General features: G+C 48.4%; 1 protein-coding gene and 1 long non-coding RNA gene across 2 annotated transcripts in view; one reads left to right on the top strand and one right to left on the bottom strand.

Annotated features, from left to right (window-relative positions):
• The window catches only part of XPC (XPC complex subunit, DNA damage recognition and repair factor), a 34,528-nt gene extending 15,826 nt beyond the window's left edge, over positions 1–18,702 (top strand). Inside the window, exons 8-16 of the mRNA XM_082345201.1 lie at positions 8,994–9,083; positions 9,914–10,810; positions 12,022–12,182; positions 14,668–14,749; positions 15,716–15,850; positions 15,931–16,100; positions 16,649–16,742; positions 17,248–17,337; positions 18,056–18,702. Of these exons, the coding sequence (XP_082201327.1) occupies positions 8,994–9,083; positions 9,914–10,810; positions 12,022–12,182; positions 14,668–14,749; positions 15,716–15,850; positions 15,931–16,100; positions 16,649–16,742; positions 17,248–17,337; positions 18,056–18,265 (1,929 nt within the window). The 3' untranslated portion in view covers positions 18,266–18,702. The remainder of the gene's footprint in view (positions 1–8,993; positions 9,084–9,913; positions 10,811–12,021; positions 12,183–14,667; positions 14,750–15,715; positions 15,851–15,930; positions 16,101–16,648; positions 16,743–17,247; positions 17,338–18,055) is intronic.
• Positions 12,155–14,660, bottom strand: LOC309607128. Its single transcript, XR_014232264.1, has 4 exons — positions 13,819–14,660; positions 13,391–13,718; positions 12,903–13,126; positions 12,155–12,293 (listed from the first exon to the last, which is right to left on the bottom strand). It is a non-coding gene; the product is annotated as an uncharacterized lncRNA (long non-coding RNA).
• Positions 18,703–19,356: the final 654 nt, after the last annotated feature.

Below are 19,356 nucleotides of genomic sequence, written 5' to 3'. Positions count from 1 at the left end.
CCCAACCACTGTGCCACCAGGGAAGCCCCAGAAATAGTTTTTTTTTTTAAAGAAGTAAACAATTCAGTGACACTCGGTGCATTTTCAGTGTTGTGCATCCACCACCTCTATCTATTTCTAAAACACTCTTACTATCCCAGAAGGAGACCCCATACCTATTACACAGTCACTCCCATTCTTTCTCCTTTTCCCACCTCCCCAAATATCTGGCAGCCACCAATTTGCGTTCTGTCTCTATGGATTTACATATTTTGGATATTCCATATAAAAGAAATCACAATACAGTCAACATTCCTTATCTGCAGGTTCCACATTCACGGATTCAACCAACTGCCAATCAGACTTATATCTGCAGTTGGTTGAATCCGCAGATGCAGAACCCGAGGATAGAGGGAGCGCCAACTGTACTCTGCCATTCTGTATAAGGGACTTCAGCATCTGCGGATTTTGGTATCCGGGGGGGTCCTGGAACCAATCCCCACAGATAACCGAGGGACAACTATATATGACCTTTTGTGTCTGGCTTCTTTCATTTAGCATGCTTTCAAGGTTCATTCACGTTTGTAACATGTATCAGAACTTCATTCCTTTTTATGGTGAATAATATTCCGTTGTATGGATAGACCACATTTCACTTATCTGTTCATCAATTGATAGGCGTTTAGGTTGTTTTCCATCTTTTGGCTGTTATGAAGAGTACTGCTGTAAACATTGTGTGTACATATATTTATTTGGGTACTTGTTTTCAGTTCTTTTGGGTATATACCTAGAAGTAGAGTTGCTAGGTCATATGGTAATTGTATGCCAAACTGTTTTACATAGCAGCTGCACCATCTTACCTTCTCACCAGCAAAGTACAAGGATTCCAGTTTCTCCAAATCATCACGAACACTTGTTATTTTCCATTTTTTGGGTTGTAGTCATCCTCACAGGTGTGAAGTGGTACTCATTGTGGCTTTGGTCTGCATTTTCCCGAAGATTAATGATGGGTTAATGTCTTTTCACGTGCATATCGGCCATTTGTTTATCTTCTTCGGAGAAATGTCTATTCAGGTCCTTTGCCCATTTAAAATTGGGTTCTTTGTCTTTTTGTTATTGAGTTGTAAGAGTTCTTTATATATTTCAGTTACTACACACCTATCAGATATATGCTTTGCAAATATTTTCTCTCATTCTGTAGGTTGTCTTTTTACTTTCTTCATGAAGTACTTTGTTGCACAGAAGTTTTAATTCCGACAAAGTCCAAGTTTCTATTTTTCCTTTTTTTTTAAATTAATTTATTTTTGGCTGCATTGGGTCTTCGTTGCCGCGCGCGGGCTTTCTCTAGTTGCGGCGAGCGGGGGTACTCTTCCTTGTGGTGCGTGGGCTTCTTAATGCGGTGGCTTCTCTTGTTGCGGAGCACGGGCTCTAGGCGCGCGGGCTTCAGTAGTTGTGGCGCACATACTTAGTTGCTCCGTGGCATGTGGGATCTTCCCAGACCTGGGCTCGAACCCGTGTCCCCTGCACTGGCAGGCACATTCTTAACCACTGTGCCACCAGGGAAGTCCTCTTTTGTTTCTTGTACTTTTGGTGTCATATCAAGAATTCATTGCCAAATCCCAGATCATGAAGATTTCCTCCTGTATTTCCTTCTAAGGGTTTTACAGTTTTAGCTCTTACATTTAGGTCTTTCATCCATTTTGAGTTAATGTTTTTATATGATGTGAGGTAGGTGTTCAACTCCATTTCTTTTTTGCACGTGGATATCCACTAGTCCCAGCACCATTTGTTGAAGAGACTAGTCTTTCAACTTCATTGTATTTGTTGTATTATTTTCACTATTTGTTGGAAGTTTTTCAATGGGGATGAATGGTCTTGGCACACTTATCAGAAATCAATTGGCCATAGACACTTGGGTTAATTTCTGGACTGTCTGTTCTATTCCATTGGTGTACATGTCTGTCCTTATGCCAGTGCCACACTGTTTCGATTACTGTGAATCTGTAGTAAGTTTTGAAATCAAAAGTATGAGTACAACCTCATAATGCTATTTTGGCTATTTGGGGCCCTGTGCAATTTCATGTGAATTTGATGGTCTGCTTTTCCATTTCTGCAAAAAAGGCCATTGGAGTATTGATAGGGATTGCATTGATTCTGTACATTGATTAGGGCAGCATTGCTATCTAGTCAATAGTAAGTCTGTAAACATGGCTCTTTCCTTTTATTTGCTTTTTAAATTTCTTTTAGTTATATTTTGTAGTTTTCAGTGTACCTGTCTTTCATCTTCCGGTTAAACTTTTTTCTAGGTATGTTATTCTTTTTGATGCTATTGTAAATGGTATTGTTTTCTTAATTTCCTTCTCAGATTGTTCAGTGAAGGTGTACAAAAATAACGGCTGATTGTGTTGATCTTATACCTTGCAGCTTTGCTGAATTCATGTAGCAGTTTCCTGTGTATTCTTTGGGATTTTCTATATATAAGATCTTGACCTCTGTGAATAGAGGTAGTTTTACTTCTTCTTTTCCAGTTTGGATGCCTTTTGTTTCTTGTTCTTGTCCAATTGCTCTGGCTAGAACTTCCAGCACAGTGTAGAATAGCGGTGGCAAAAGCAGGCATCTTGTCTGGTTCTTGATATTGGGAGGGAAAGCTTTTCACTCTTTCATGACTGAGTATCTTGGTAGTTGTGGATTTTCATATACATTCTTTATCATGTTGAAGAAGTTCCGTATTTCTAGTTTTCTGAATGTGTTTTAATCATGAAAGTGCTTTGGATTCTGTCAGATGCTTTTTCTGTGTCAAATGAGATGATCTTGTGATTTTTCTCCTCTTCATTCTACTAACATAGTGCATTGCATTCACGGATTTTCTGTTGATTGATTGATTGATTGATTGAAGTATAGTTGATTTACAATATTGTGTTAGTTTCAGATTACAGTATAGTGATTTAGTGTTTTTTGCAGATTATATTCCATTATATCTTATTACAAGGTAATGGGTATAATTCCCTGTGCTATACAGCAAATCCTTGTTGCTTATCTATTATATGTATAGTAGTTTGTATCTGTTAATACCATACCCTAATTTGTCCCTCTCCTCTTCTCACTCCCCCTTGGTAACCACAAGTTTGTTTTCTATATCTGTGACTCTGTTTCTGCTTTGCATATACTGTCATTTGTATTTTTTTTTTTTTTGGTTCCACGTATAAGCGATATCATTACTGTATTTGTCTTTCCCTGTCTGATTTATTTCACGAAGCATAATGTTCTCTAGGTTCATCCATGTTGCTGCAAAGGGAAGTATTTTATTCTTTTTTGTGGTTGAGTAATATTCCATTTTATGTATATACCACACCTTTTTAATCCAGTCATCTTTTGATGGGTACTGGGGTTCCTTCCATGTCTTGAGTATTGTAAATAGTGCTGCTATGTTCACTGGGGTGCAGGTATCTTTTTGGATTAGGGGTTTTTTTTTCCAGATATACCCAGGAGTGGAATTGCTGGGTCATATGATAGTTCTATTTTTAGTTTTTTAAGGAACTTTCGTACTGTTTTCCATAATGGCTGCACCAATTTAACGTCTTACCACCAGTGTTCGGTGATTCCCTTTTCTCCACATCCTCTCCAACATTTGTTATTTGTAGGCTTTTTGATGATAGCTGTTCTGACAGGTGTGAGGTGATAGCTGATTGTGGTTTTGATTTGCATTTCTCTAATAATTAGCAATGTTGAGTATCTTTTTATGTGCCTGTTAGCCATCAGTATGTCTTCTGCCCATTGTTTGATTGGGTTGTTTGTTTTTTTTGTTATTGAGCTGTATGAGCTGTTTGTATATTTTGGATATTAACCCTTGTCAGTCTCATCATTTGCAAACATTTTCTCCCATTCAGTAGGTTGTCTCTTCATTTTGTTAATGGTTTCCTTTGTTGTGTAAAGCCTTTTAAGTTTAATTAGGTCCCATTTGTTTATTTTTGCTTTTATTTATTTCGCCTTAGAAGACTGATCCAAGAAAATATTGCTACAATTTATGTCAAAGAGTGTTCCGCCTATGTTCTCTTCTAGGAGTTTTATGGTTTCAGATCTTACATTTAGGTCTTTAAGCCATTTTGAATTTATTCTTGTATGTGGTGTGAGGGAATGTTCTAATCTCATTGTTTTACATGTAGCTGTCCAGTTTTCCCAGCAACACTTGCTGAAGAAACTGTCTTTTCTCTGTTGTATATTCCTGCCTCCTTTGTCATAGATTAGTTGACCATAAGTGTGTGGGTTTATTTCTGGGCTCTTTATTCTGTTCCTTTGATCTATATGTCTGTTTTTATGCCAACACCACACTGTTTTGTTTACTATAGCTTTGTAGTATAGTATAAGGTCTGGAAAGTTTATGCCTACAGCTTTGTTCTTTTTCCTCAGGATTGCTTTGGCAGTTCTGGGTCTTTTGTGGTTCCATATAAGTTTTAGGATTATTTATTCTAGTTCTGTGAAAAATGTCATGGGTATTTTGATAGGGTTTGCATTAAATCTGTAGGTTGCTTTGGGTAGTATGTTCATGTTAACAATATTAATTCTTCCAATCCAAGAGCATGGGATACCTTTCCATTTCTTTGAATCATCTTCAGTTCCCTTAATCAGTGTTTTATGGTTTTTAGCATATAGATCTTTTTACTTCCTTGGTTAAGTTTATTCCTAGGTTTTGTGTTTTGTGTTTTTTGGGGTTTTTTGGGGGGGATGTAATTTTAAATGGGATTGCTTTTTTTACTTTCTCTGTCTGATATTTCATTGTTAGTGTATAGAAACACAGTAAATTTCCGTATATTAATCTTACATCCTCCTGCCTTGCTGAATTCATTTATTAGTTCTAATAGTTTTTATGTGGAAACTTTAGGGTTCTCTATATAGAATATCGTGTCATCTGCAAATAGTGATAGTTTTACCTTTTCCCTTCCAATTTGGATGCCTTTTATTTCTTTTTCTTGTCTGATTGTTGTAGCTAGGACTTCCAATATTATGTTAAATAGAAGCAGCGAGGGTGGACATCCCTGTCTAGTTCCTGAATTTATTGGGAAAGCTTTCGGTTTTTCACTCTTGCATATTATGTTGGCTGTGGGTTTGACATAGTTGGCTTTTATCATGTTGAGTTATGTCCCCTCTGTACCCACTTTGGTGAGAGTTTTTATCATGAATGGTTGTTGAATTTTGTCAAATGCTTTTTCTGCATTTATTGAGATGATCATGTGATCTTTATCTATTCTTTTGTCAATGTGGTGTATCACATTGATTGATTTACATATTTTGAACCATCCTTGCAACCCTGGAGTGACTCCAACTTGAGCGTGGTATCCTTAGTATGTATTGTTGGATTCAGTTTGCTAATACCTTGTTGAGGATTTTTGCATCTATATTCATCAAAGATTTTGGGTTGTAATTTTCTTCTCTTGTAGTGTCTTTGGTTTTGGTATCAGGGTAATGGTGGTTTCATAGTATGAATTTTGGAGTGTTCCCTCTTCATTTTTTTGGAATAGTTTGAGAAGGATAGATACAAGTTTTTGTTTTTGTCTTTTTGTATGTTTGGTAGAATTCCCTAGTGAAGCTCTCTGGTCCTGGACTTTTGTTTGCAGGGAGTTTTTTAAATTATAGATTCTATTTCAGTTCTAGTGAATGGTCTTTTCAAATTGTCTGTTTCTTCTTGACTCAGTTTTGGCAGGCTGTACGTTTCTAGAAACTTGCTCACTTGTTCTAGGTTGTCCAGTTTGTTGGCATATAACTGTTTGTATTCTTTCATGATTTTTTGTTTTTCTGTGGTTTCAGTTGTTTCTCCTCTTTTATTTCTTATTTTGTTTGAGTCCTCTCTCTTTTCTTCTTGGTGAGCCTCGCTAGAGGTTTATCAATTTGGTTTATCTTAAAAACAAAAACAGCTCTTGGTTTTATTGATCTTTTCTATTGCTTTTTTGATGTCTTTTATTTCCTCTCTGATCTTTATTATTTCCTTCTGCTGAATTTGGGTTTTGTCCTTCTTTTTCTCATTCTTTTAGGTGGTAGGTTATCTTGTTTGAGATTTTTCTTGTTTTTGTGGAAGGCCTGTATTGCTATGAGCTTCCCTCTTAGAACTGCTTTTGCTGCATCCCATAGATTTTGTAAGATTGTGTTTCTATTTTCGTTTGTCTCAAGATATTTCTGGTCTCCTCTTTGATTTCATCATCAACCCATTTGCTTTTTAGTAGCATGTTCTTTAGTCTCCATGTGTTTGTTCTTTTCCTGTTTTCCTTTCTATGGTTGATTTCTAGTTTCTTACTATTGTGGTGAGAAAAGATGCTTGAAAATATTTCTGTCCTCTTAAACTTGTTGAGGCTTGTTTTGTGACCTAGTATGTGTCTATCCATGAGAATGTTCCATGCTGGCTTGAAAAGAATGTGTATTTGGTGTTTGTCTTATTTAGTGTTCTGTAGATATCTATTAAGTACAGTTGGTCCATTGTGTCATTTAGGACCTCTGTTGCCTTACTGATTTTCTGTCTGGATGGTTTGTTCATTGACGTAGGTGGGATGTTATAGTCCTCTATTATTATTGTATTCCTGTGAATTTCTCCTTTTATGTCTGTTAATATTTGCTTTATATATTTAGGTGCTCCTGTGTTGGAAGCGTATATGTTAACAAGTGTAATACGCTGTTCTATTTATGCCTTTATTGTTATATAATATCCTTCTTTGTCTTTCTTTATGGTCTTTGTTTTGAGTCTACTTTGTCTTTTGTTGTCTTTGTTTTGAAGTCTACTTTGTCTTTTGTTAAGTATTGCTATGCCAGCTTTCTTGTTTCCGTTTGCATGAAATATCTTTTTCCATACTTTCACTTTCAGTCTGTGTGCGTCTTTCGCCATGAAGCAAGTCTCTTGTGGCAGCATATTGTAGGTTCTACGTAAAATTCACTGCTTAGCTGCTGCACGTTGTTGAGGCGCCACGTGCGGCATGCGCTGACACTGTCTTCCCAGCGTGCCCCGTGGCCCCTGTGTGTGCACTGACGGGAGTCTTCACAGTCCCACCTGGATCACATCCCAGGCACCCCGTCTGCCTCTGCGCAGCTAGACCCAGTCTCTGCACTGATCTCACGCCAGGCCGTGGTATGGAGTGAGCGGGGCCAGGGCATTCGCCCCTTAGAATTGGGAAGTGCGGGGAGGTGGCCGCCACCAGCGCAGGTCTCTCTGTCCTGGTTGTTAGCAAGCCAGCCCGCGTGCTCCTCTTGAGTAGAGTCTAGGCTTCCCCAGCCATCCTGTCTGTCTCAGTGGGCTTCCCAGCAGGAAGGGGACTCCCCAGGGCAAGCAGACACCTTCTCTTCCTGACAGATCCCTCCCAGGAGTGCCGGTCCCAACCTGGTACCTTTCTTTTTTCCATCCTATGTGATTACATGGAGATCTTTCTTGCAGCTTTGGTTATGGGAGATCTTCTGTGAGTTTCCAGTTAGTTTTCTGTGGGAGTTGTTGTTCATGTAGATGTGTTTTTGGTGTGTTTTTGGGGGGAGGTGAGCTCCACGTCCTCATACTCTGCTCCCTTGATCCCCCTCTGTTGGGAGGGCTTGATTTTTGACTCAGTCTCTCGTTACAGGTCTCTTCAGGGTCTCTATTTTCTCTTGAGTTAGTTTTGGTAATTTGTATGTTCCTAGGATTCGTCCTTTTCACTTGGGTCACCTTGTATTTAGTGTAGGGATCATACAGTTTTGTAACTTAAATTTTTTCTTCAGTGACGTCCTTGTGAAAGGTGGTGACCACGCGTCTTTGTGAGGCACAACGTCGCTTCCAGAGCGCTGTCGTGTACCTGACCTTACCCAGTCTTCCCTGTGGTCTTGTGAGGAGGACGAGGCGGGGATGTTCCGGATGGAGGTTCTAGGTTTAAACCACCATTCAGCTGCCTGCTGGTGCTCGGTTTCCCTGCCTTTTACATCTGTGCCCCTGCGCCACCCGCATACTGAGAAACTGAGTAGCCAAGCAACACTTGTACAGTATTCACTGTGCCAGTTAATAGTGTGTTGTCAACCACACTGTAGGGATGAGTTGTGTTTTCCAGGTTTTCCCACTGATGCCCTTTTCCTGTCCCAGGACACAGTCCAGGCATTAGTGATCTTGTTGCCCCAGCGCCCCCTCCCCTCCAGGCCATGACTGTGTCCCAATCCTCCTGGACACTCCTGAGGTGTGCTGCTTAGAAATTTTGTAGAGTTCCTCAGTTTGGGTTTTTTTGATGTTTTCTCATCCCCCCGGTTTTTAACTCCAGAAGAAACATGGCAAGAGTAGTTATTTTTTTCAATATACTTGGCTTTTCACAGAAAACCTGCCTTCCTGTTTCTGACTTTTGCTCTTGCTTTCCGAGGAGGGAAAATGACTGTAGTGATTCATGAGGACGCCGGGACCCTGAGGTCTGTGTGGGAAGATCTTGCTCACGTGCTGTCCCACTGCTGTTGTTTTGGAGGTTAATTCCCATGAGGAGGCTCCCATCCTTCCAAGTTCACAGAATTTTTAGAGCTGCAGCCTCTGGTTGAAAGATTCGCTCTGGGGAGGTTGAGTGCAGGGGAGGGATTCTCAGGCCTGATGATGATGATGTCTTTTCTCTCAAAGTGGTATTTTGCTTTATTGTTTTATCACAAACACAACACATGTTGAAAACAGAACAATCAGAAGATAGGTAAGCCGGAAAAAAACCAAACACCTATAAACACCCATAACCCCATATATGGATGCTTTTCCAAATATACATACATGTTTATGTCTGGACACGATTTTTTTCTTAACAAAAATTAACATAACTCATTAAAAAACAAACATTTCTTTTCCTTTAATATATGGTTACCATGCCCCATTTTTCTACAAAGATAAATCTCTACAGCATCATTTTAATAGTGTTGAGGGTTCCAGGCTCCTACTGTTAGACAATTTGGTAGTTTCCCTTTTATAAACAGGCACCACAACAAACAGCATGGAATTATGCAAATCCTTAATTCTTTCCTGAGGATAAGCATGTTGTTCTTTTTCATTATAGATATTTTTACTGATTCTCCGGGCCCTGCATCTCCCTACCCGACTCGTACTGTCTCTACAGCCAATTCCTCTGAAGTTATCAGCAGCGAAGGTGAGGTTCCCGGGGCTTCCAGAGAAAAGAGTAGTTGGTCAGGGAGGAGTGAGAAATTATGAGACTTAAAGCAAACAGATCTGCTCATTAGACGATTTTTAAAAATCAGTCTTCGTGGAGCAGGGTTCCTCGGAGCCTGCCTGGCACAGGCCCTGTGCTGGGAAGACTGGGCACCTGGGTGGGTATCTAGCAGCCGGGCTTTGCATGCGTAGTGGGGCCTGCGAGAGCCTGGGCTCCTTCGTGCTCTGGTTTCTGTTCTGTAAATGGTGGAATAAAAAGGTACTGGTCCTCCTCAGCAGTGTGGAGAGAGGACGGTGAGGACTCAGAACTCTGCCGTCGTCAGAGGAGGCTGACCCCTGTGCTCCTTGGGGTGCTGGCATTGTCCGAAATTGGGTCCGGAAGTCAAGTTTAATAATTTCTGAATTCTTAATGCTGTGACTTTGTTTGCAAAATGCCTTATGTGCAAGGTGAGTACTATTGCTGAGGAAACTGAGACTCAGAGGTTACATAATTTATCCGAATCACATAAAAAATGAGAAAGCAGAAGTGGCGTTTGAACCCGAATTTGTCTGTTTCCACATCCCGTGCTCTTTTCCCTGTGCTACACTTTGTGTTGAAAAGAATTAGAGTGTGGCCTTATTTAAGGTGCTGCAGAATTTAGTGACTGCTTTCTTACAGCCTTGGAGGGTAGCCAGCCTGTCACTGTCACTGAGCCGGGAACGTCTTGTGTACACTGGTGTTCCAGTGTGACTTAGCCCCGTTAGATGCCAGAGTCTTTATTGTATCATTAGCAAAAAAAGAAAAAGAAAAAATTTCCTATTCTGTTTAAGGGAAAGAAACCTTCCAAGGAGAGATCCACAGAGGGTCCTGGAGGCTCCTCAGAAACTTCCAGCCAAGTTCCTGGAAAACCAAGCAAACCAGAGACCAGCAGAGGAAGCAGACGAGAGGACACATCTTCTGAGGGTGCTGGCAGTGCACGTGCCAAAGGGAAGGGGAGCAAGCCGGCTGCCATCAGGAAGAAGCGGAGAGAGCCCTCCTCCAGCGGGGAAGAAGAGGGCAAGGCGGGGGGGCAGACGGAGGGGGCCCAGAGGCGTTCGCGGGGCCGGGAGCGGCGGGCGGCCGCCAGGGTGTCTTACAAAGAAGAGAGCGGGAGTGACGAGGCCGGCAGCGGCTCTGACTTTGAGCTCTCCAGCTCGGACAGCCATCGCCCATCCGACGAGGATTCTGAGCCAGGCCTTCCAAGGCAGAGGAGGGCCACCGCCCCTCAGAGGATGAAGGTGGGGTCCAAGAGGGAGTCCAGGTCCCAGCGTGGAAGCCACCCTCAGCCCCCTGGCTTTCCAGAAGCGTCTGTAAGCGCTTCCGGCAGTAAGCGTCAGAGAGGCAAGCGTAAGATGCCCGTGGATGGTGAGGAGGCAGACGGCCGGAGAGCAGCTGGTGTGGACCAGTGGCTGGAGGTGTTCTCCGAGCGGGAGGAGAAGTGGCTGTGCGTGGACTGTGTGCACGGAGTCGTGGGCCAGCCCCTGACCTGCTACCAGCACGCCACCAAGCCTGTGACCTACATCGTGGGCATCGACGGCGACGGCTGGGTGCGCGACGTCACACAGAGGTACGACCCTGCCTGGATGACGGCGACACGAAAGTGCCGGGTTGACGCCGCGTGGTGGGCCGAGGCCCTGCGACCCTACCGGAGCCCGCTGGTGGCGAGGGAGCAGAGGGAGGACCAGGAGGTGAGGCCTTGCGCGCGCGCACCTGCTGGATGCCCAGCCCCGTGTCGTGTTTGTAGAGCGTTACCTCAGTTAATTATCACAGCAGCAGTACGAAGCTGGGGTTATCGTAGCTGGGGTATTCATTTTACCAGCTGAACATTTAGAATCTGAGAGATGAGCCGACCTGGTATTTGAACCCAGGTTGCTCTGGCTTCAAAGCCTGTGTACTTTCAGTTATTGCCCAGTTATAAATTTGGAGCTTGAAGTCAGGTAGGTAGTCCTGAGTGAAAGAGGAAAGCATGCAGTAATACAACTGTTCTCCCTTCTCAGCGTGCACACGCGCAGAGGTGTGCCCGCCAGCATCCCTGCCCCGACCCAGAACACTCAGCCCCCAGCAGGAGGGCTGAGGAGATGGCTTGTCTGTGAGGGGCGCCCTGGGGGCGGCTTCTGGAGCAGCGCGTCCCTGAGTCGTGGGACAGCCGTGGGCCCGGAAGAGGGCCCGGGGCTTGTGCAGGGCCGCCCGCAGGGTGGGCAGACTTGCTGGAGAATTACTGCCAGTTCCCCAGGGCAGGGAGTCGTCCCTGTGCACTGCATCGCTCAGGGTGTGGCTCAGAGGTGACAGGGTCGTGGCAGTCGTGCAGAGCGTGTTGCGACTGACCTAGTTCAAGGGCTTGTCATGCAAGCTGGCCAAGCGGGGTCCCTCCTGCTCCTCACTTGCCACTCCTCCCTTGTCGGTCGGGGTTTGAAGAGATGCTGCGGGGAAGTGCAGGAGACCTGGTGAGTGGGATGCAGGTGAGAGCAGTGGGGTTGCCTGTGAGGAGCTAGGCGCCTTGAGGCAGCGGGGAGAACAGGTGTTGATCGTAGTGGACGGAGAAGGTGTGAGTGCTCGTTCTGGTTTCCATGGGAGCCGAGCTGCTGAATCCGTGTCACAGAATTGTGGTGTCACTTGAGGTGAGGCCTCCTCCCGAGAAAGGCTCTGCTCGGGCTGGCCGAGGTGTCAGAGGGCAGGGATGACTTTTCCGTTGCTGCGAGCTGCAGGATTACTGGCCCCTGCGGAGCTTCCGAGGCACCTAAACCCGTGGGACAGAACGCCAGGTCACAGCGTGGTGCGGCAGCCCTGGGGCCCCGAAAGCCCCACGGCACCGTCAGTTACCTGGGCAAGTTCAGGGGTCGCCGCCAACCTCCCTCCCTCTCCGAGCACCACGCCCAACGTCGTCTCTCGGCCTCTGCAGTTTCAGGCGAGGCACCTGGACCAGCCTCTGCCCACCGTCATAGGCACGTACAAGAACCACCCTCTGTATGCCCTCAAGAGGCACCTCCTCAAGTACGAGGCCATCTACCCTGAGACGGCTGCCATCCTCGGGTACTGCCGCGGAGAGGCTGTCTACTCCAGGTGAGGAGACGCCCGGCGGCCCGGGATTAGCAGCCTTCGCCGGGCTGGGGTTGGAGCTTCACAGTGTGCGCATGCCGTTGTGGGCGAGGGGCACGGTGGAGAGGCTGTGGCCTGGAAATGAAAACCATGGGGATTAAAAGATCAGCAGGGGGAGAAAAGTTATGGGGGGAAAGATAAGTAGGACAGATACGGTTTATATGGGGCAATAAGAAAACACACCCCAAAAACAGAAGTCAAAGAACATGCAAAAGGAAGGAATAAAGGATTTGATAATGAAACTTAAAATGAGCGGATATTTTTATGGGGACAGAGTTTCAGTTTGGGAAGAGGAGAAAGTTCTGGAGATGATGGTGGTGGCGGTTACATAACAGTGTGAATGTACTTGATGCCACTGAGCTGTAGACTCGGAAGATGGTTTAGAGGGTAAATTTTATCTTATGTGTGTTTTTTTCCACAGTGAAAAGAAATTGCCAAAGAAGGGGGGGGAGGGGGAACAGCATAGAAAATAAACATAAAATATATACAAAGTTAAAACTGAGAAAAAATGTAATAACAAACTTAAGGTGAGTCAGAATTAACAATGGAAGTAGAAATTTAAGAAATGTTAATAGAAAGAAAATAAGTGATTTTTAGAAACTCTGACACGCAAGACCACAAAATAGAGGATGTTCTTAATAAACGGGAAAAGAAAGACAGAAAAGGAAACTTAGGGAAACTCACAGGAGTAGGTGGCTCAACTCCTCTGCCTGAGAGCTACTTCCTGCAGCTCAGCCCCGAGGCGAGGCATCCCCGACCCTCCGGTTAGGGTCACTGTGGGAGCTTTCTGCCCCCTGGCTGGTCAGGGGCCCAGCTGCCAACAGCGTCCAGGGCCTGGCGACCTCAATGGAGGATACAGCACAGGTGTCCTAAGTGCAGGGGACATCTGGTGGGAAGGGGGTCCCTGCCTGGAGAAAGTTTTAGAGGCAGACATTTTTTGTTTTTAATGTAGTAAAATATACAGAACAGAATTTACCATTTAACCGTTTTAAAAGTGTCCAGTAGCACTAAGTACATTCACATTGTTGTGCAGCCATCACCACCATCTCCAGAACTTTTCTGTCTTCCCAAACTGTCCCCATCAACACTAACCCCCCCCTCCCCGCCCCCGCCGCCCAGGCCCTGGTAACCACCCTCTACTTTCTGTCTATGAATCTGACTCCTCCAGTCACCTCATAGAAGTGGATCTTACAGCATTTGTCCTTTTGTGACTGGCATCCATTGATGGACACTTGTGTTGCTTCCCCTTTCGGTTGTGTTTAGTGCTGCTATGAACATGGGTGCACAGACATCTCTTGAGACCCTGCTTTCAGTCCTTTTGGATGTATATGCCCAGAAGTAGGATTTCTGCATCACATGGTGATTCTGTTTAACTTTGTGAAGAACCTCCGCACTGTTTTCTGCAGTGGCTGCATCATTTTACATCCCCCAGCAGAGCATGAGGTTCCCAGTGTCTGTACATTCTCTCCAGTTCTTGTTTTCTGTTTCTTGAGTAGTGTCCTAATAGATGTAAAGTGGTTAGAAGCTGAGATTTATTCTGAACGGGTTGTCTGTGCCCACTTCCCCCTGCTATCCTTGTGAATGTCCAGGCGATGCCCACCTGCTTGCCCCTTCTCCGCTCCTACCGGAAGACCACGACCGTGACAGTCACTCCTTCAGGCAGAGATGTGCCCCTGCGGAGGGCACGCGTGTGGAGCCCTTGGCTCTGGTCCCCCCAGCAGCTTGTGAGGCAGGGAGGCAGTGCTCACCGTCCCTGATGGATCGGGGTCATCCCGCTAGGAAGAGGCACAGAGGAGGTGTGACCCTGTCCGGTGTGCTGTGCTGGACGTCAGCCTCAGCCCGGGGGCAGGCGAAGGGCTGGATGTCCACACCAGAGGGAGCTAAGTGCCCTTGCTCCTTGGAGCCCCACTGAAGGGCGGGCCTTGCTGAAGGCTCAGCAGGAAGCAGCTGGAATGGGAGGCGGGGTGTGGCTCTAAGCTCTGGGAGGAGAGCGAAGCCAGAGCCAGGTGGAACCGACTGTTCTGTGTACGTTCATCCTAACCTGTGTACTTTGTCAGCTTACTGTAGTCTCCGTGTCGTCGTCTTCTGGCTTCCCCACCCCTTCTCTGGACACTCGTCCCTCCCTCCCCCTCTCTGGTATTCAGGAGCGGACCAGACCCTGGGTGAGGGCTTGCACCTGCGCTGCTGGGCCCTTCCGGCGAGAGGAGGGGGAAGGCACCACGGGAAGCCATTTAGTTTGGGATTTGTGAGTGGATGCATCCCCCCGCGAGACAGCAGGTGCCTGTTAACCGTGGGCCTGACGCGGGCCCCTGGTGCTCCAGGAGACGCTCCAGGGCCGAGCTCCCCCTTCTCCTGGGGGGCCAGAGGAGGCAGCCGGGCCCTGCTGGCTACCGGGCGCGGGGTGCTTCGGTGGTTGTGAACCCTGTCTTGTCTCCCGTTGGCTCCTTAGGGACTGCGTGCACACCTTGCACTCCAGGGACACGTGGCTGAAACAGGCCCGAGTGGTGAGGCTTGGAGAAGTGCCCTACAAGGTAACGGCCGCGGGACTGCGGGCTGCTGTGCACGTGTGGGGACAGACTGTTCTGGCTTGAGAGGATCAGAGGAGAAGAGCATCTTTACTTGAGGACTTTGTAAGATGGGCCTTCCCGAGCACGCAGGAAGTCTAGGCCAGCAAGCAGCCCTCCAAGCCCCAGTGTTGTGGGTCAGAACCGTGTCACCCGTTTGTTCTGAGAGGCCGGAGCCCTGCCTGGCGTGGACGGGCCCACCCGCCCTCACTGTCCCTTCGTTTTGCATGTATGTGACCTTCGCTGAGTCTCACAGGAGTTAGCATCAGGATGCCTGTTGTTGTACAGATGAGAAAACAGGAGCTCAGAAAGGGAAACTTGTCCAAGGCCTGAGCTAGTGAGATGGCAGCGTGCAGCCCCAATGCCTCGTTCCCTCTCCGGCCGGTCAGCTGCCCACAGACGCGTGAATTCAGCGCAGACCGCACAGGCTGTCACGGGACACAGGGCCCGCTTCAGCCGGCGGAGGACAGCGGCCAGTCATGAGAGACAGTCGCTTTTCTTTGTCAGATCCCTGGGAGGAGCCCTTCGCGTTGAGAGACCCAGGGAGCTGGGCCGGGGCGCAGGGGCCTCTGGCTGGTGGGAAGGGGCTGAGGCACAGGGAGCCAGCCGGTCACTGCCGAAGGCAGGCCCCGTCACTCACCGGCCACAGGAACATCTCTGAGTCCCAATTTCCCCTTCAGTGATGGACACCAAACACAGCATAGCTGTTCAAGACACAGGCTCTGGTCTCTACAAGCTGTGTGACTGTAGGTGGATTGTTCATACCTCCTAGGCTGCTATAAGATGGAGGCGATAATAGACTCTACCTCCTGGGTTTGTTGAAAAGATTAAGTAATCAATACACAGAAGCACTGAGAACAGTGCCCGGTGTACAGTGAACGCTCAGGAAGTGGTCGCCTTTGTTATAAACTGTGGCTGTCCCCTCCGGTGCAGGTTGTAAAAGGCTATTCCAACCGGGCCCGGAGAGCCCGCCTGGCTGAGCCGCAGCTGCAGGACTACAACGACCTGGGCCTGTTTGGCAAGTGGCAGACCGAGCAGTACCAGCCGCCGGTGGCCGTGGACGGGAAGGTAAGGGCCACGCTCAGTGGGGTCGGTACCAGGCCACCTCCCTCTGCGGCCAGCCGGACCCGGTGTGCCACCCTCCGCAGGTCCCCCGGAACGAATTTGGGAACGTGTACCTCTTCCTGCCTGGCATGATGCCTGTTGGCTGCGTCCAGCTGAACCTGCCCAACTTGCACCGCGTGGCCCGAAAGCTGAACATTGACTGTGCCCAGGCTGTTACGGGCTTCGATTTCCACAAAGGCTACTCCCATCCCGTGTGCGTGAGGGGCCTCCCGTGGAGGCCAGAAGGGGTGGGGGGAGATTATGGAGAAGGGGCGGGAGGTTGGTGTGGGGCTGGCGGGGGTTGAGGCCCAGTGGCTCTTATTTTCAAGGTTTTACTCTGGATTTGCAAAATCAGCCTTAACCCTCGATGTCCTATACTTTTACTCTGGCTTCCAACCAGAGGCTGCAAAACCAGTGAAAGCTGCGAAACCAGCACCCTAAAGATGTGGATTAAAACTGTTCTGGGGGTGGTCAGGGTGACTGAATAGGGTCAGCATCCTTCCTGGTCGGTGACCTCTGTCCTGCCCTGCAGTGGGGGTGGGGGAGGGGGCTGGGGAAGAGGACACAGCCTGGGGTCCACGGGCCTGCCTTCTGCGTGGGTGGTGTCTGCCAGCAGCTGTGGCCGGGACTGTGGACTGCTGACCCTGGAAGTACTTCAGGGCCCCGAGTGCTTAGGAGCAGCCCACTGTCCCCCGCGGAGGCGAGTGGAGAGGCCAGAGCAGGCCCAGACTCGAGAGAGACCATCTGTGTTGATCCCCACAGAACCGATGGCTACATAGTCTGTGAGGAATACAAAGATGTGCTCCTGACCGCCTGGGAGAACGAGCAGGCGCTCCTTGAGAAGAAGGAGAAGGAGGTGAGCAGGCAGGGCCTGGCAGGGGCCAGGACGGGGAAGCAGAAAGGCGGGCAGCACACACAGCGGAGCCGGTGTTCCCTCCAGCCTCCCTCACGCCACGTGTAAGAGGAGGGGAGAGTCCGGGCTCAGCCCTCTTTCTGGCTCTTTCTTCCGGAGGCACCGGGGAGCCAGCACTGAGCAACGACCTGCCTGCCCCTCAGAACCCTGTCTCTGTCCACCGTCTGCCTGGATCCGGGCTCCAGGGCCCGCTACCCCTGCTGCCGACACCCGCCTCTGTTAAAGGGAGCTGCCCGTGGTCCAGGTCCCGGACCCCCTCCTCCACTAAACACTTTAGAGTTGGTTAACAATTAAGAAGAGGTTTCTGGTTTTGGTGACTTGTGTGTGTAGCACTTTATGAATCACATCTGGTGTGGTTGAGAAACTATCTTAACCTGAAGCGTTATCTGTATCTTTATGTTCCTGAAACGGCAGTGCACGGTGTTTTCCATTCTGTTTGCTTTTGCAGAAAAGGGAGAAGCGTGCTCTGGGGAACTGGAAGCTGCTGGTCAAAGGGCTGCTCATCCGGGAGCGGCTGAGGCTTCGCTACGGGGCTCAGGTCAGAGTGGTCCTTGGAGGACACGCCAGGTTTGGTGGGGGTGGGTAGGGAACCAGGGGCTGATTCTGCTCAAAGATCAAGTCAGCTCTGTTCCGGTGCTACAGACCTGTGTCTCCCAGGCCCTGCGTCCTGTCCACGTTGAGAAAGGTGTCCTGGAGTCAGGCCTCGGCTGCTCTGCCACCCCCGCCCTGTCTGCACGAGAGGGTGCCCGCTATGGGTTGGATCTGGTGCTGAGCCCACTCGGGGGGGACAGGTGTCTGCATCTCCTGGCCTTGTGCTGCCCCTGGGGCTGTGACCACCCCCAGGCCCACAGGTGCTCCTTCAGGTCCCTCTCGCAGCCCCTGCGGGCTCCCATGGGGGCACAGGGGCCCCCTGGACACAGTCACGTGGAGCGGTCAGAGACGCACAGACACGCTCTGGGGGTAGCTGCGACCCCACGCACGGCTCTCCCCGCCCTCCCCAGCCCGTCCTCGCAGCAGTGGGCACCGAGCGCTGGTGCTGTGCATTCGTGCACTTGTTCTGTTCAGAAACGAGGAAGAAAACGCAGTTACCTCCTGGATTGCTCGTAGCTCCCCGAGGGCAGTTTTGTGTCCCCAGCCCTGTGTGCACAGCAAGCGCTCTAGGACCTGCTGGGCTGAGCCCTGTCCTCCGGGTCACGGCTCGGCGCTGTTGGGGCATCGCTGCCTCTTGACGCGGCTTCCTCCACTGTCCCCCCCAGAGCGAGGAAGCCGCTCCCCACGCAGACGCAGGAGGAGGACTCTCTTCAGACGAGGAGGAGGGGACCAGCTCTCCAGCGGAAGCGGCCAGGATCCTGGCGGCCTCCTGGCCCCAAAACCGAGAGGTAGAGGAGAAGCGGAAGTGCCCCCGGAAGAGCAGGAGGGAGGAGAAGGAGGCAGCTTCCCACCTGTTCCCGTTTGAGAAGCTGTGATATGAGTGGTCACCTCCTCGGTGGCTCAGCCGTGCCCCAGACCTTGCTCCCGGATAGATCCCTCCTGCGTCCGACACTCGTGCTGTTGCAGACTCGGGCCCCCTCTCTGCAGGCGCCTCGTTGCCCTCAGTCAGGTCCCTGACGCCGCCTGACGCCGTGGGGGGGAGAGCAGGTCAGTGCAGGCCGTCTCAGGGTGACACGGCTGGACCTACTTTCCCAGGTAACACTTCGTGGTGGCAGAAGACTAGAACAAAGAGCTAAAGTCAGGAAAGAAAAGGAAAAACGAGAATTAAAGAAATGTCAGGAAGAGTGGATCAATGTTAACCTAGATTTTATTCATTACTGGATACATTTATAAAGCCCTATGCACTGTAGATATTTAGGAGAAATAACTTTTATAACATTTTGAGGAAAAAAATAAAGCATTTCTCTAGAAAGACGTGACTCTACGTTTTCTTTCAGATTTTACATCAGATAAGAACACTGGGACGACAGTGATTTGTATGCAGGTCGTGACTACATTAAAGATCAGATCTCGTTTTCCCACAGGCTGGGAACTTACCATTACACACATGGAATTTTTTTCTTTCTATGTTTAATCCAGGAGATATGACTTAATCTTTGACAGGAGCCATTAAAAAAAATGTGAGTCAGTTTTATCCAAGGGAAACAAAACACTTGGGGTGTGACTCATGCAGCAAGAACTGGCAGGCAGGCTCCTGTTGTGAAACACATGGGGGTTGCCATGGAAACCGCCTGGTCTGGCACTTCGTGCACCAGAGCTGGCTCTCACCCTCCTGGAGGTGAGCACCTTGTTTTCTAGGAGTTGAGTCAAGAGCACTGCCCCGTCTCTGCAGGAATAACTGGTTCTTCAGGCAGATAGCAGCTCCTAGGATGCATCTTGGAAATGGAGTGAAACCTCAGGTTTTGAAAAGTTCACTCACCTGCTTCAAATCCGGTAACAAGGGAAAAGTTCAAATTGCAGGGTGGACACTTCACGGCCGCCCACTTCTTCAGGCGCTCGTGGGCTTTATCTCACTGCGCAGAGAGGCACTGTCCCCGTGTCACAGATGAGGAAGCTGAGGCTCAGG

Source organism: Balaenoptera borealis (assembly GCF_965194805.1).
Source record: "Balaenoptera borealis genome assembly, chromosome: 12".
Classification (NCBI taxonomy): domain Eukaryota; kingdom Metazoa; phylum Chordata; class Mammalia; order Artiodactyla; family Balaenopteridae; genus Balaenoptera; species Balaenoptera borealis.
This window is presented reverse-complemented; position numbering and strand designations above follow the sequence as displayed.